Consider the following 18,019-nt stretch of genomic DNA (forward strand, 5'->3'; position numbering starts at 1 on the left):
CAAATTCTGTTAATTAAACCAGTGTTCTTCTAGTATTATGTATATACTATTATAGCATCTATTAACATTTTGAATTAGCTTATTTTTATATCATCAGTTTTCATTTGAATACTTTTGTGATTCTGAGTTGATTATTTTATTTCTATATATCTTTTTTCTTATATTTTTCTTCAACTTAAACATATTTGAACTGAACTTTTTCATCTAATATTAACATTTGATTTCATTTCAATTACCGAAAACGATTTATAACAATCATAGTTACCAAAAACAACACTGTATTGAACCTTGAATACTCCTTTAAATGTCACATTTACAGTAAAAAAAAAAAAAAAAAAAAAAGGAGTTTTTTTTAAGGGTCAGATCAGGTATAAATAGCTCAAGGTAACAAATCTTTCATTTTTACAAACATTTTTACAGTGATATAATAAGAAGTACAGCAGACAAACATTGGGATGGATTGGCAATGAGAGGGGAAGACATTCAGTGAGATGTGTCAGACCGACTGTCCATATGTACATACTTAACTGAATAAAAACATGTAGAAAGAAGAGTCCAGTCCAGAGAGTAGAGAATAAACCAAGTCAGATTGTGCAGCGACCCATGCTGGGCTCAAAGGCAGCACCATAATATGGTTTGCCTCCCCCTGGAGGGCTGAATTTGAGTAAATTACAAAACAATAGACCTATAAAGGCTCCTCATCACTCTCTCTATCAGCATCCGCCTCCGTTTCAGGCACAGGATGAAGAGAGGAGAGAGGGAGTGTGGAAGAAGGGGAAGGCAGTTGCTCCTGAGAGGTGCTGACGGCACTTCTGCTGCTGTTGCCCGTGGCGACATCACACTCTTTCTCCGCTTTCTGGATGCAACTTCTAACCGACTCGTCTTCAGTCTCTCTTTTCACTCCCTCGCTCCACAGCTCTCTGTCCCGTGTGGGAGAGGACTGGACGGAAGGGGAATGAGAAGGCTTTTTGGCCTTGCGTCTCGCGTCTCTGAAACTGGCCAGAGGGGGACGCAGTCGCACTCCGCTACGAGTCGAACCCTCGATCGCTTTCTGGAGCTGGGTGTGAAAAAGAGAGGACAGCAGAATTATTTACTCAGACACACCAGCATATGACAGAAAGAATGTAAATATAAATGTAGACACAGGCGATAAATCATCTTTACCTCTTTAAGTGCAACCACCCCGACCAGTTTACCAATACTGGTTACATATGCATGACTGAGACCCAGCAGAGAGAACAGCGTGTGAGTCTGAAACAAACAAGCAAACATATACTTGTGTGTGTGTACACATATATATATATATATATAGAGTGAGGAAAATAAGTATTTGAACACCCTGCTATTTTGCAAGTTCTCCCACTTAGAAATCATGGAGGGGTCTGATATTTTCATCGTAGGTGCATGTCCACTGTGAGAGACATAATCTAAAAAACAAAATCCAGAAATCACAATGTATGATTTTTTAACTATTTATTTGTATGATACAGCTGCAAATAAGTATTTGAACACCTGAGAAAATCAATGTTAATATTTTTGCTTGCAATTACAGAGGTCAAACGTTTCCTGTAGTTTTTCACCAGGTTTGCACACACTGCAGGAGGGATTTTGGCCCACTCCTCCACACAGATCTTCTCTAGATCAGTCAGGTCTCTGGGCTGTCGCTGAGAAACATGGAGTTTGAGCTCCCTCCAAAGATTCTCTATTGGGTTTAGGTCTGGAGACTGGCTAGGCCACGCCAGAACTTTGATATGCTTCTTACAGAGCCACTCCTTGGTTATCCTGGCTGTGCGCTTCGGGTCATCGTCATTTTGGAAGACCCAGCCTCGACCCATCTTTAATGCTCTAACGGAGGGAAGGAGGTTGTTCCCCAAAATCTCGCAATACATGGCCCCGGTCATCCTCTCCTTAATACAGTGCAGTCGCCCTGTCCCATGTGCAGAAAAACACCCCCAAAGCCCCCATGCTTCACAGTAGGGATGGTGTTCTTGGGATGGTACTCATCATTCTTCTTCCTCCAAACACGGCGAGTGGAATTATGACCAAAAAGTTCTATTTTGGTCTCATCTGACCACATGACTTTCTCCCATGACTCCTCTGGATCATCCAAATGGTCATTGGCAAACTTAAGACGGGACTTGACGTGCTGGTTTAAGCAGGGGAACCTTCCATGCCACGCATGATTTCAAACCATGACGTCTTAGTGTATTACCAACAGTAACCTTGGAAACGGTGGTCCCAGCTCTTTTCAGGTCATTGACCAGCTCCTCCCGTGTAGTTCTGGGCTGATTTCTCACCTTTCTTAGGATCATTGAGACCCCACGAGGTGAGATCTTGCATGGAGCCCCAGTCCAAGGGAGATTGACAGTCATGTTCAGCTTCTTCCATTTTCTAATGATTGCTCCAACAGTGGACCTTTTTTCACTAAGCTGCTTGGCAATTTCCCCGTAGCCCTTTCCAGCCTTGTGGAGGTGTACAATTTTGTCTCTAGTGTCTTTGGACAGCTCTTTGGTCTTGGCCATGTTAGTAGTTGGATTCTTACTGATTGTATGGGGTGGACAGGTGTCTTTATGCAGCTAACGACCTCAAACAGGGGCATCTAATTTAGGATAATAAATGGAGTGGAGGTGGACATTTTAAAGGCAGACTAACAGGTCTTTGAGGGTCAGAATTCTAGCTGATAGACAGGTGTTCAAATACTTATTTGCAGCTGTATCATACAAATAAATAGTTAAAAAAACATATATTGTGATTTCTGGATTTTTTTTTTTAGATTACGTCTCTCACAGTGGACATGCACCTACGATGACAATTTCAGACCCCTCCATGATTTCCAAGTGGGAGAACTTGCAAAATAGCAGGGTGTTCAAATACTTCATTTCCTCACTGTACATACACACACACACACACACACAGTTGTGGCCAAAATTATTAGAACGGTAAGATTTTTTAATGTTTTAAGAGAAGTCTCTTCTGCTCACCAAGGCTTCATTTATTTGATCCAAAATACAGCAAAAACAATAATATTGTGAAATATTTTTACAATTTAAAATAACTGTTTTCTATTTGAATAAATTTTATAATGTAATTTATTCCTGTGATGGTAAAGCTGAATTTTCAGCATCATTACTCCAGTCTTCAGTGTCACATGATCCTTCAGAAATCATTCTAATATGCTGATTTGCTGCTCAAGAAACATTTATTATTATTATCAATGTTGAAAACAGTTGTGTTTTTTCAGGATTATTTGATGAATTGAAAGTTCAAAAGAATAGCATTTATCTGACATAGAAAGCTTTTGTAACATTATCACTACTGTTCAAAAGTTTGGGGTCAGTAAGAGTTTTTTTTAAAGTTTTTTTAAAAAGAAATTAATCATTTTATTCAGCAAGGATGCATTAAATTGATCAAAAGTGACAGTATAGATATTTATTATGTTCTAAAAGCTTACTATTTCAGATCGATTGAAATAAAAATTGATAATAATAAACATTGATGATAATAATAAATGTTTCTTGAGCAGCAAATCTGACTGGAGTAATGATGCTGAAAATTCAGCTTTACCATCACAGGAATAAATTACATTATAAAATATATCCAAAAGAAAACGGTTATTTTAAATTGTAAAATTATTTCACAATATTACTGTTTTTGCTGTTTTTTTGGATCAAATAAATGAAGCCTTGGTGAGCAGAAGAGACTTCTTTTAAAACATAATAGTAATTAAACGCACGCAATTAATTCAAAATCCTTAACGCTTTAAAATAATTGAATGCAAATAAATGAATTCAGGTGACGCGGCCCCAAATCAGTGTTTTATTCACAGTGACTCTGAATTTTATAATGCATACAGCTCCAAAAGTTGGACTAAAACCAGTGTCATCTTGCTTGATTTGTGAATCACTTATTTTAGATTGAACCTGATTTGTGAAAATTGCATTTTATCGCATTTGTTTCTCACTGCTCTGTCCTTTTTTTCTTGTGTAATAATGGCAAACAGGCAGTGCCAATGAATAACGGTCCAAGCCTTTAGATAAATCAGCTTATTAGTTAAAAAAATGCTCATCTATTCGGGTCATGCTAGGCTCAAATAGACTATCTGTGATTTGTGAAATATTTCACAATACATTTGTGGTCCTTAACTTCAATATTCCGAATCACGAAAGGTTTCAAAGTCGAGTTTTTATCAGTTAACCCTTTCCTGAGTCTTTAACTTCACTATTTTGATTTGTGAAAACTTGCACTGTAGAGTTTTAGTCAGTTAACCCTTCACTGAGTGAATACTTCCCTATTCTGATTTGTGTAAAAATTTGTGAATGATTGGTATGCTTAATTTCATGTGTGTGTGATTAATCAGAAGAAGAATATACAGTATATATATATATATGTAGTATAAAATCACACACACAATATATAAATATGTATTCATGTATATACATTTTTTGAAAATCATGTTAAAAATAATACTTGACATTTATATAAGATTGAAAAACTAAACATTAACATGAAATAAAAATAATAACAAATAAATTTTCATTATATAGAATTGTTATTCTAATAGAATCCTGTATTCTAGTAGAATAACAGAATCCTTATTCTAATAATTTTTTAAATATTGGAAAAATATTTTAACACTTTTTAAATCTCTTTTTTAATTTGTTTTGGGGCATATATATGTATATATTGTGACAGATATTTCAGTTTTTCCATATCCATAAAGGAATGGAATTAAAAATCCTATGTATATAGAAAAACTGTGACAGATATTTCACTCTTACAATATAAACTCCTGAATGCAGGAAATAATGATGTTTATTTATTTATTAATTTTTATTTTAAAAAAAAAAAACATTTCCCAGAGGGCATGAAATAATGAGAGCTTTGGACTGACATTCACATACAGATTCATAAGACTAATTCATAATTCACTTGGAAAGATATAAATCCTCAACATAATACACAGTATTTCATATGTGATCTCAATCGGATTGTGGATTACCTTATGCAGAGATGTTCTCTCAACCAGCTGAAAAGGTGAGGGGTCAACACGGATCTGATCAATGTCAATCGGCTTATCCAGCTCTTCCTCTTCCCAGGCTTTGATCTGAACACCCCAATACAACATAATCAGGGTCACTGCGAGTGACTGACAGCTCACAGATGGCTCTGGAACTGATGTGCTAATTGTGTCCGTCTGTCTGAACTGCAGTGGTAATAAATCAATGCATCACTCTACCTCTTCAGGAGTCATGTTATCATCTACAGGAGGAGCTGCAGGGCTCTACAGAGAGACACAAACATACAGAGGAATGACAGGAAGACGGAGTGTCGGAAGCAGCACATGAATGTTTGGAGGATAACATCACAATTCACAGTAAAAATAACCCCTTGAATTTTTCATCCTGTTTTGCGAATCTAAATGCCCCACACAGCATATTTGACGCCACCTGCAGGTGAGAGCTGATAACTGCTCTCAGTGAAGTGAACAGGACAAAACGTGTCACTCACAGCCAGCTTTTAAAACGCAAAAAACCCAGTTTGTGTTTATAACAAAAAAGTGAAAGAAAAAAAACAACAGCTTTGTCACAATTATAGCAGAAAGACTGGAAATTGGACATAAATATTTACAATGGAAGTCTATTAGGCAAGACATTGAACCGGGATAAAAAAATAATGTAATATATGATTTATTTAGTCACAACAACGTAACTATATTATCACCCAGCTCTTTATAAAAATTGGATATATAAGAGTGTTCTACTACATATGCATACAGGACACACAAGTAAAGCGATATATATATATATAATTTCAATGTTTGTTTTGTTGCAAAATGTAAACGGTATCATCTGCCTGGAAAGCTGCTTTGAAACAATGTCTATTGTGTGCTATAGAAATAAATGTATAATCACTATATAAATAAATTTGAATTAAATATAAAGAAATACAAAAACAATTGCTTAACAACTTTGTCTGAGCAAACCTTTGCATATCTAAACTCCTGTAATGTCAATGTAAAGCCGATAAACCTGTAATGCATTAATAGACTTCCATTGTAGGACCATTACTGTACACAAGACTTTGTTTGTTTGTTTGTTTCACAAAATGAGGGATAAAATTATCATCTGATCAACAGCATGTCATAGATGATTTCCTGCTTTAAAATGCACTCATGTTTTCAGTAAGTGACACATCTCTAGGTTGTTCTGCCTTGGTAATGACAATCATGTTAAAAGACACACCTCTGGCTCAGTCTGCCCTGATGAGGAAGACGAGGAGAAAAGACGACGAAGTGTCCTCCTCATGGACTGCAGGGCACCTGTTAGGATCAACTTAAACAGGTCAGTGTTGATATCACAAACCTCTTCTGGTAAACATTTAGCTGGAATGAATGAGCTCCATGAATGCATTCTAACACAAAGTATGGTGAGTTGGTGTAGAGTTGGTTGTCGATTAGATAAAACCTCTGGGTAACATGTATAAACTCACCAGATGTGGTGTGATTAGTGGAGATGTCTGTGGTTTTAGGGGACCCCAGTGGGCCGTTACGCTCTTCAGAGACTGTGTTACCCTGTTAATCATTTTAGTTACAGTGTAAGATTAGTACACTCGGATAATTTGCTTGGTTTTTTAGAAAAGAACATTGATTTGGCATAAAGCTCTGCTAATTGATGTCAGATCAGAGAACTTAAAATCAACCTCTGAGCAAAAAACAAAAACAAACACATTCTCTTTCTAGGAACAGCAGTGTGTGAGAAAACTTCGAGAGCTCCTCTCACCTTATCTCCATTCTCCTCTCCGACCTCCTCATCCACAAAGGCGAAGGACTCCCAGCTGACCTGTGACCCCGGGCTGGGCACGCCCTCACCTCGGCTATAAACCCGCCTCTCGGCTGAGAGCCACCAATCAATGGCGGCCTGAAGTTCACATCTCTCAATTGAGCCCAACAGAATCATTGACTCTGGGAATGGAAAAAGAATTTACATTTACATCAATTTAAAATATTCACAGGAATCATGATCACACACCTACACATGTTACAAGATCCTGTTGAAAAGTCTAGCTTAGTTGCTCATCAGCAGCTTTTTAACTGGATGTTGGATGTTCGAGTAACTAAAATCAACTTGCATTGATCTATCTTAAAATATGTCACTGCCATTGTTTTGTCTCAAGATGCACACCAGTTCCAAGGCATATTTATAAAAGCTACATAAATGTCCTAATTGGCCTAATCCTGGCTTAAACTAAAGCCCTGTTTGTGAAACCGGCCTTTACCTCACACTTGTGACTCATAATTAAGATTGTTAAGATGACTATTATTTTTAACTTTATCTCACAATATATATATATATATATATATATATTTATTCTGCAGCGATAGGGCTTCCATATTATATCTTGCATTCTGACTTTATACCTTATAGTTGTGACTGTTTCTCGCAATTGAGACTTTATTTCTCACAATTGTGACTATTTCTCTTAATTCTTTCCCCGCCATTGACTGAAATTTCCGGAAATCCATGATTTCACTGTTGTACGTTAGGGTGCGCGCACTATTACGCATCTTCTGAAATAGTGCTGAATCTCCGGATCAAAACATGTAAAGAAGCAGCAGAGACGAGCATTGCTTACGTGTAGCGCGACCATCAAACATTAAACAGCATATAAATCAATGCCAAACGGTATTGAATGAAATGTCAAACCCACAAATAGGTATATGACTGTGCAAGCTTTGGGGGTGTTGATGGACACGAACTCCACGGCCTGTTTTCATGATCATCGTTCTGAATCCAATCCAGACGTAGTCGTCAACAAAAACGTGATTTTGCGCAACTTTTTGTTCAAAATGTATCTTTTTGAAACTTACCCACATTTAAGTGTTCATATAAAATGCATGCAAGGTTCATGACATGAAGCAAGATTTTTTTTTTTATATATATATATATATATATATATATATATATACCGTATATATATATATATATATATATAAATATTCTTTCTTTTGATATATGTGACCCTGGATCACAAAACCAGTCATAAGTCGTATGGATGTATTTGTGGCAATAGCCAACAATACAGTACATTGTATGGGGCAAAATTATCGATTTTTCTTTTATGCCAAAAATCATTAGGATATTAAAGCTGCCGTCGGCAACATTTTTTTGATCATATTCAGTGAAATCGACACTATAATCTGACAGAACAACATAAATAAAGTGGTTTTAGAAAAAACCCCGAGCTTCTAACTCCACCTGGAGCTTGTTATTTGTTTTGCAAAAATCCACAGCTCCCGGTTCATCATGTCCAATCAGCGCAGGGGGGGGTGAGATCTGACTGTCAATCGCAGATCGGGCACACGCCACCCCTCGCGCACGTTACAATCACATGCACACGCCTGAAGTTCGCGGAAGTTCGCGCAGTAACGAAGAGTGATGGCGGAAAATCAAGTAAGCTCATTTAGAGTATAAATGACGTTAGCAATTGCAATCTATCGGTACATTAGCCAGGACAGCATACCTCCAAATACTCCATGGTGTTGATGGATGCTGATGAGACGGGCGCGTTCCAGGGCTCTCAAGTTTTGAAGACAGGTAAGAGTGACACCCAGCCGACGGGGGTTGGATACATTTTTGTCATTGGTTGTTGCGTTAAATCTTACCCAGATACAATGGTGCTATTTTCTGATTGGCTATTGTGTAGCTCGACGAACAACACCAGAGAGAGGAAACGCGCTTGATTCATGCCGGTTCCACAGTGAGAGCGGTGCGGCCAGAGTTTTTGGCGCTGCGGCATATTAAATATATTACAAATAGTTTTTCAGCGTGAGAAATACAATGTGTGGCGGGAGAGCGTGACAAAAGACCGAAATGAGTGACTGTCACGCTCAATGCGTGACACTTGAGACTGAGAGCCCTGGCGTTCACTGAAAATCTGGTGCACACGCACTGACGAGCATGAACTGGGTGGGAGGGTATCCGTTGATAGTGGGGGAGGGGCATGAGAGTTGTAAACATTAAAAATTTTCCTAAATCCACTCAATCTGCCAGACTTGCCGACTGCAGCTTTAAAAGTTTGTCAATCGTACGTCATGTTTCATGATGTTTCAAGATCATGTTTCATGAAGATATTTTGTAAATGTCCTACCGTAAATATATAAAACATTTATTTTTGTGAGTGAATGCAGCATAATCACGAACATAAATGGACTACTTTAAAGGCCATTTTCAGATTGTTTTTGCACCCTCAGATTCAATTAGTTGTATCTTGCCCAAATATTGCCCTATCCTAACAAACCATACATCAATGAAAAGCTTATTTATTCTGCTTTCAGATAAGCTTTTATGTATAAATCTCAATTTTAAAAAATTGACCCATGTGACTACATACATATTCTAGGGGCCATGAAAGTTTTGTAAAAACAATCAAAATGGCTGGCTGGCAATGTAAAACAACAAACAAAAAAACACTGACAGGGAAAGAGTTAATTGTGACTTTATATCTGATGATCTGACTTTATATATCATAACTGAGAATGTATTTTGTTTCTTGTAACTTTGACTTTATTTCCCATAATCAGACTACTTATCTCACAATTACAGTGGAAATAGTCTTCCATAATATATCTTTGGAGTGACTTTATATCCGTTTCTCCTAATATCGCACAATGTGACTTTGTATTTTAAAACTGCAACTATTTCTTATAATTGCGACTTATTATGTGACTTCATAGTTCATACACATAATTATTATTTTTTTCACCCACATACAGTAAATGTTTTTATCCACCCAACACAGACCTTTGGAGTCAACGAGCGGGATGGTTTTGAGAGACGTGGACTCCAGCAGATCTTTCAGCTCTCTGTAAGTGGACTGAGGTGACAGAAACTTTATTTTCTTCACCATGATGTCCTCCACAAAGATATTATATTTACTGCCACGCAGAGAAAGAGAGACACAGATATTTTATGTCAAGAGCCAAGGTAGTTTCTGTCCATCATTTTTTCATTTCCCTTGAATGGGACATAAAGAGCCACATCATCAAACAAACAAGTTATACTATTTGAAGGGAAACAAAGGTCAAAGACACTATCATCAATTCAGATCCAATATCGCATCTAAATGCGTCAGTCTCCAGAGGTCTAGTAGATGTACCTGATGTGGCCAATGCCGAGCTCTGGGAGATAGGGCAGCTTTTTGACCTGAATGATGGAGTCATAAAGAGACGGCTGTAGACCCTGTGCCACCATGTTGGCAAGAATAACGGCCACCATCATGGGCAGGATGTGAGAGATTTGACCCGTCAGTTCAAAACAGATCACTGCAGTTGAAACGGTGTGTGTGACTGCTCCTGTCATAGCTGCTGCCCCTACACACACACACACGGACAAGCAAAGCATCAGATTTAGAACATTTTAAAGGCGAAGCACATGAGAAGTATAAATCTGCTACTATAAGAGTAAAAAGGGATTTTAGGGGTGTGAAGGATTGGCTGGAAGGGGAATATTTGCAGACCTATCACTGCGTAGCCTCCAGGCAGGATTTGGTACACGATCCCATCAAACATAATTCCATTCGGGAAAAGCGTGGCCATGATCTCACCCACCAAACGGCCGAATGCTGCTCCTGCTTGTTTCAGAAACATTATCATATTATCTCAGTCACATTACAATTAAAAATGATCTTATTATCTAATTATTTTAACCCTATACAAATTTCTAAGGCTTTTAAATTATCAACATAATCAAAACTTTGCTGAAAAACCTATTGCACGCAATCTTCTACATGACTTCTGTCCTCTGATTGATTGTTCATACATTTTCAGCTAATGTCTCTAAAAATGCCTCTAAGTATAATTCGAAAAACATCAAAAAGTTACATTTTATGCTTAAAAAAAAAAGGAAAGGAATGACTGACCCAATATAAAAACAGGCATGAAAGCTCCAGAAGGGACCGGCATTGTTGTAGAGACCGCAGACATCCAAAACTATACATGTATGAATGTGGGAGGAAACGGAAATTAGCATTCACACAGCATACGTTATGAAATATGGTTATAGAAATCTTTCCGTAGCAGTCAAACAACAGACGAGCACCTTCATGACAAAGAAGAGGAGGAGGATGACGAAGACGCTGACTTGTGGGTGGAGCCAGGCAGCAGAGCGACCCAATCCGGGAGGGGTCGGTAAACCCCAGATCTTTGTCCAAGTGAAGTTATCAAATAGTGAATTAATGCACTCTCTGGGCATCAGCTGTGTGACAAAAGAGAAACCTTAAACAGAGACTCCACACTTTCTTGCTCTATTGCAGCTCTTTAATGGCAGTGTTGTAGCTTCAAATGAAGTTGACATTCAGAAAGTCAAAACCTTTTCTATTATAGAATGGTGTTGGAACTGTGTATGGATATTAATCTCAATTTAAAGGGGCACTCAGTCATTTTTTGCTAATTACTAGTTTTAAACAAATAATGACCAGCAAATATCCGTAATATGATGAATACTCGCATGAGATTAAGAATCTAGGCATTTGTCTTAAAAAAGCTGTTTCTACATGGAGTGGGTCACCCCTTTGTGGATGCCGCCATGTTTGGGTCACATGACCAGTCATTTCAAATGCATCAAGAGTTACCAATAATTACGATGACCCGCACATGATGTGGGGGGGGAACCAGATATTGTGGCCACAATTTAACTAAATTAAAATTAGGAAATAAATTAGTACCAAGTGGCTAATGATTTAACTAAAACAAGAGAATAAATTAATAAAGCATGGCCATAAATTAACAAGTTGAGAATTGTTCATTTGTGTCCATGATATCCATTTTTTTCTCAGGCGTGTCATGTATGAGGGTCCATAGATAACAGCAATAAGGATAATAATAATATGTGAAAAAACGCCAGTGCTAGATGCGCTTTATAGCATAAACATAAAATCAAATCTAAATGAACACAATATACAGTACACACACACACAGATACAAACTACAAAGATAAACAAGCAAGTGAAACGTAAGAAAACCTTACTGAGTGCACTTTTAAAAGATCCATTTTAAAGCAACACTATTATACCAATAATTTGGTACATGTTCAAAGGCTGTTTTTAAAAATGAGCTCTTGTAAACAAAGGAAACTGGTTAACTGAGTAACACTGCTCTATGGACGTCTACTTAAAAAGTAAATACACACCTCTCCAGCCATGAACTGGCCAAAGCCCGGAGGAAATGTGATGGAGGATATAATTAGTGTCACGGCACCAGGGTAAATCAACCGACTACAACAAACAAACACACACAGATGTAGTTAATTACCACCGTGATGGCGTGTTATAATGATGTTTTGATTTGTATTCATTTGCATTAAAAGTGAAATAGTAGAATAATAAATAAGTATAGAACAGTTTATTTAAAAAAAGTATTCATGTGTAATTGGTGACTTGCTGTTTTGTGAGAAAGCGCGTAAGAGCCGTCTGTCTCCTCATGATCAGAACAACTTGTCTGTTCAGATAGACAAAGAACGCCCCTAGAAAGCCACATGAGATCCTACACACACATACACATTTAGAAATATATCAGCTAAGGAACAAAAATGGCAACATCTATTTGAAGAAACGACAGTTTTACAAAACATTTTCAAACAATGCTACATTTAATGTAAAGGGTTTTTTTAGGGGTGCAAGAACGCATGTATGATGTATACACAAGCATACAGTACATGCACATACACTAACTCACATACACACCCGATTATTGCAAAAGCTGGCAGTTCCTGCAGGTCAAAAGGGAAGTCCATACGGAAGTTTGTACGAAACAAAGCTGTTATCGTGACTGTGGGGAAAAAAAACAACACTTAAGTCATATTCAAGCAAAATCCGGCAAGCAAGAGCGCGGATCAGTGCTGATATTCATAACAACACTAAGATTGAATTTGTGATATTGCTTTTATACTTGAAATAGTTCAATAAACAAGTTAATTATGAGTAATTTACATTTTGAACACAATATTGCCAGTTACTTTGTCTAATTTTGCTCCTCAAATGAAAACCATTCCAAATGAAGACAGTAAAGTAGGATAAAACTTGGTGTCTCCAAGCAACACACTATATTGATGAATGAAACACCCAATAATTCTAAATGAATCTGCAGAATGAATGATTCAGTGACTCACTTATCTAATAGTGTAACAATGTAACCCACAAACATCCCCACCACTAATACACAGACTGCAAACACATACAAAGAATGTAACGTCTCAGTGCTGCTGGATTTTATATCAGCACTTCTGGAACACTCCTTGGCTTATCAAAATTGAGGACCGGAACAAATTGTTGATTAATGTATTTAATTTATAGAGATCAGTAAGCAGTGGACAGCTTGCCATATAACATGAAATTAATTTATTATTCATTTATCATATCTGCTTGTGTGCGCGTCTCACCAGAATCTTTGTTCCACACGGACAGCACTCGGAATATGAAGGCACTGAACGTGGCAGCGAAATATCCTCTCCAGTAATTCCTCACTGCAAAATATGTTGACGTGACCTCAATACTGAACAACACACCTGGGAGACAGAGAGAGCAAGAATAAATATAGATGAAAAAAGAAAGTTAAATAACAGCAGAGCAAGAAGTTCAGAGAGTGAACAGAAGGGTGCAAAAGAGGTGAAAAGTAATAACAACAATCTATAAATAATATTGAATAAATAATAATAAATAAATAATTAGATTGTTAATAAACAATAACGTAAAAATATAGCTGCATGCAGCGATGCAGGGCCAAGCTCCGAGTCCGAAGGCACCGTATTTTAAACAGAGCAAGCACAATAAATACAGCGTGTAGAGCAACCAGATCAAAGTGCATCACACTAAACAGCCAAAGGCTCTACAGTGTGAATCTCAAAAGCACAAAACACATTTTTTTTTAATAAATGCACTGCATTTATTTTAAGCAATGTCTGGAACAGAAGCAACGTTTGGACAATTTCTGGCCATGGTACCTCTTGCAGTCTGGGCATGTTCCACATGGGATTCAAACTAGTGTTGTCAAAAGTACCAACTTCGGTACCAATCGGTCCTGAATTTTAAAAAATGTGACGATACCAGCATTTCCCTCGGATCCCAATTTGAACGGATTTTTAAACACCTCTGGTTGGCCATTGCTTTGATATAATCTGTATTGTAAAAAGCGCTATATAAATAAAGGTGACTTGACTTGACATTGCGTTCACGCGCTCAACATACATGTCTGTGATTGGCTACAATGATCAACGGTTCAAAAACATGTTGTCTTCACCAAGCGCTCTTACACAGCTTTCAAAAGCTCCCGCTTATAGTTCTTTCTGGATGTGAAAATACTCTTTCAAAAGACCAAACTATTAGAAATACATGGCTGAAGTTTATTTTTAACAAAGCACCCGAGCGATTAAACAACAAACTGATTTCTTACTTATGCTGTACGTGCTGACGTTTTTAAAAAATATATATTTTGTGCTGAAATCTAAAGTATTTTGTCCTCTGACTGAGGCAACGACGTTAGGTACATTTATTTATAATCTTTAAGTGTGTTTGTAATAAATATTTAGCTTTTTTATTATGAGACCAAGTGTGTCATTGAGGTCCGCTAGTCAAATCATACTGTACATGGATTAACAATATTTTCTTGAGGTAAATATTGTGTGAAGAAAGCATAGTCAAGTTGAATATATGCTGATGTAGTTTATGCAGTACGTACAGTATATAGATACGTGGTGGATACTGAATAATTAAATTCATGGCAGTGGGCATTTACTTAAGATTTAAGGAATGGCATTTAAAATAAGGATGGAACGAGATAATTTTTTACAAATATTTGAACTTTTTGGTGCTAAAAACTTTGCTTATGTTATAAGCTAACCTCCAGAAACATAATATAAAGGTCTGAAATGCAATTCATGTCTCCTTTAAGCTAAGTATTTTACCATCATCAAAGATCTTAACAAGATCTTAACAAGAGGAAAAAAAATTAAGTTATGCAAGCTCAAAAGGAATTTACATTCATAACACACATATACTTAGAAATCCACATTCACTCTCTAAAAGAACTTAAATGTTCTAGCACACTCTTTATCATGCTCTCCTTCTGAGAATACACACTGTTTAAGATACATAAAACATGCACAGCATATTAATTTATAACACGCGGGTGCTTTTAACTGTGAAGAGTTGATGAGGTTAATTATTCAGCAGACATCAAGCTGAAAGAAAAGGAAGAGGAACTGAAATCAACAGGGACAGAAAGAAGGGTAGATGTTTTACCTCCAAGAGGAGTCCCGAAACAGCAGCCCACCCCAACAGCACATCCTACAGTCAGTATGTCTGTGTAACCATAGGGGTTCTACTGACACCAAGACAGAAAAGAGAGAGAGAGAGAGAGAGAGAGAGAGAGAGAGAGAGAGAGAGAGAGAGAGAGAGAGAGAGAGAGAGAGAGAGAGAGAGAGAGAGAGAGAGAGAGAGAGAGAGAGAGAGAGAGAGAGAGAGAGAGCGAGAGAGAGAGAGAGAGAGAGAGAGAGAGAGAGAGAGAGAGAGAGAGAGAGAGAGAGAGAGAAGAGAGAGAGAGAGAGAGAGAGAGAGAGAGAGAGAGAGAGAGAGAGAGAGAGAGAGAGAGAGAGGGAGTTTGAGGTGAAAGCAAAAAGGAGAACAAGGGTGTTAGAGGGGAGGGAGATGAAGGGATGTAAAGAGAAGAATAGATTTGGAATGTCAGCGGGTACATTGCGTGGGAGGGAGAGAGAAGAAAGATAAGAGAGAAATAAGAAGAAAGAGTACAGCCGAATGGGAAGGAGAAATAAAGGGAATGATGGATAAAAAGAAGCAAAGGAAAAACGAAAGGATTAAGTGAATAAACAATTTTGTGGATTCGTTCAATGTCGCAACGAAAGGCAAACCAAAGCTTTACACACATACCAACTAAGCACAAACACACTAAACAAGAGAAAGGAGATGAGAGAGGAATAAATAATATGTTTTGAACTCTGATGTAGAGTGCATACATGGTACAACGCAATGCATGCTGGGTAAAAGTGGGCGTGACTTGCCTCCCACTGGGGCGGCGAAACAGGTGGCCACTCCCACCGCACAGGCACACACCAGCAGATCCTGAACATGGGCACTATTCTGGGTGATTTGGGTGGGGTTAAAATAACAGCATCAGGACACACACGCATGCCAAAAAAATACCATCACTATTATTACAGACAGACGAAAATAATGAGGTATTAGGGGAGAGACAATGAGACAGGGATAAGACGAGGATACAGGGAATGAGAGCAGAGAAATATGCAATTAGTATGTCTCTAGAATATATTTAAATTCATAAACTTTAGACACGCACACAGATTCTAATATTAAACTGAGTATAACATTCTAAAGCAGTTCTTAACTGTTGATCAGAGACCAGTTTTGGCATCTGTCTACTCATAAAATAACCCGTGATGGTTGAGGGAATTTATATGCCAATGAGAAGTAACTTGATCCTAGATCAGCAATTAAGGTCAGCAACTTCGGTAGAGTAACTCGCATATTAATGCCACACACACACACACGCACGCACGTCGCACGCAAACAAGCTCACAGGGGCTGATTTTTACCTCATACACACCCGTGAAGATGGACATGACTCTGCTCAGCACTGCTGCACATATACTGGCAATATGCACAAAGGGACCCTGAGGATTTAATGGAGCTTATTAATCAATAAAACTGCAGCAGATGAATAACATACAGTATTCTATGAAGAGAATTTATGTAACAAAATTAATTTCTCTGAATTCAACAAAGAGCTACAATTAGTGATAATTAGTGCAACCAGTTAGCAAGATAACTGAACTAATGACAGACAGATAGAGAGGCAGACAGACAGAGATAGAGACAATTATATAGACAGACAGACAGACAGAGACAATTATATAGACAGACAGACAGACAGACAGACAGATAGAGACAATTATATAGACAGACAGACAGACAGATAGAGACAATTATATAGACAGACAGACAGACAGATCGATAGAGACAATTATATGGACAGACAGACAGATAGAGACAATTATATGGACAGACAGACAGACAGATAGAGACAATTATATAGACAGACAGACAGATAGAGACAATTATATAGACAGACAGACAGACAGATCGATAGAGACAATTATATGGACAGACAGACAGACAGATAGAGACAATTATATAGACAGACAGACAGACAGACAGACAGATAGATAGATAGGTAGAGACAATTATATAGACAGACAGACAGACAGACAGATAGAGACAATTATATAGACAGACAGACAGACAGACAGACAGATAGAGACAATTATATAGACAGACAGACAGATAGACAGACAGATAGAGACAATTATATAGACAGACAGACAGATAGATAGATAGATAGATAGATAGATAGATAGATAGATAGATAGAGACAATTATATAGACAGATAGATAGATAGATAGATAGATAGATAGATAGATAGCTAGATAGCTAGATAGATAGATAGATAGATAGATAGATAGATAGATGGATAGATAGAGACAATTACATAGACAGACAGACAGATAGAGACAATTATATAGACAGATAGACAGACAAACAGATAGATAGACAATTATATAGACAGACAGATAGATAGACACAATTATATAGACAGATAGACAGACAAACAGATAGATAGACAATTATATAGACAGACAGATAAATAGATAGACAATTATATAGACAGACAGACAGACATAGATAGAGACAATTATACAGACAGATAGACAGACAGATAGATAGACAGATAGAATTATATACAGACAGACAGACAGACAGACAGACAGACAGACAGACAGACAGACAGACAGACAGACAGATAGATAGATAGATAGATAGATAGATAGATAGATAGATAGATAGATAGATAGATAGATAGATAGATAGATAGATAGATAGATAGATAGATAGATAGATAGATAGATAGATAGATAGATAGATAGAATGATTTAC

The 18,019-nt window shown here is 37.4% G+C and overlaps 1 protein-coding gene across 6 annotated transcripts in view; it reads right to left on the reverse strand.

Annotated features, from left to right (window-relative positions):
• Positions 1–555: 555 nt before the first annotated feature.
• Positions 556–18,019, reverse strand: part of clcn1b (chloride channel, voltage-sensitive 1b) — a 31,593-nt gene continuing 14,129 nt past the window's right edge. For 2 of the 6 annotated variants that reach the window (XM_056234845.1, XM_056234841.1), the window contains exons 6-23: positions 16,620–16,697; positions 15,292–15,370; positions 13,434–13,559; positions 12,739–12,823; positions 12,437–12,538; positions 12,186–12,270; positions 11,097–11,252; positions 10,918–10,987; positions 10,516–10,626; positions 10,156–10,369; positions 9,801–9,934; positions 6,780–6,961; positions 6,490–6,571; positions 6,243–6,319; positions 5,237–5,281; positions 5,000–5,104; positions 1,165–1,251; positions 556–1,057 (exon numbers count right to left, since the gene is read on the reverse strand). In XM_056234845.1, the coding sequence (XP_056090820.1) occupies positions 686–1,057; positions 1,165–1,251; positions 5,000–5,104; positions 5,237–5,281; positions 6,243–6,319; positions 6,490–6,571; positions 6,780–6,961; positions 9,801–9,934; positions 10,156–10,369; positions 10,516–10,626; positions 10,918–10,987; positions 11,097–11,252; positions 12,186–12,270; positions 12,437–12,538; positions 12,739–12,823; positions 13,434–13,559; positions 15,292–15,370; positions 16,620–16,697 (2,190 nt within the window). In that variant the 3' untranslated portion in view covers positions 556–685. Of the gene's footprint in view, positions 1,058–1,164; positions 1,252–4,999; positions 5,105–5,236; positions 5,282–6,242; positions 6,320–6,489; positions 6,572–6,779; positions 6,962–9,800; positions 9,935–10,155; positions 10,370–10,515; positions 10,630–10,917; positions 10,988–11,096; positions 11,253–12,185; positions 12,271–12,436; positions 12,539–12,738; positions 12,824–13,433; positions 13,560–15,291; positions 15,371–16,067; positions 16,147–16,619; positions 16,698–18,019 lie in introns of all 6 variants that reach the window. The other 4 variants (XM_056234844.1, XM_056234839.1, XM_056234842.1 and 1 more) reach the window with 3 other exon arrangements.

This window comes from Rhinichthys klamathensis, unplaced genomic scaffold, assembly GCF_029890125.1.
Source record: "Rhinichthys klamathensis goyatoka isolate OS25496 unplaced genomic scaffold, OSU_Roscu_1.1 h1tg000407l_1, whole genome shotgun sequence".
NCBI classification, from domain to species: domain Eukaryota; kingdom Metazoa; phylum Chordata; class Actinopteri; order Cypriniformes; family Leuciscidae; genus Rhinichthys; species Rhinichthys klamathensis.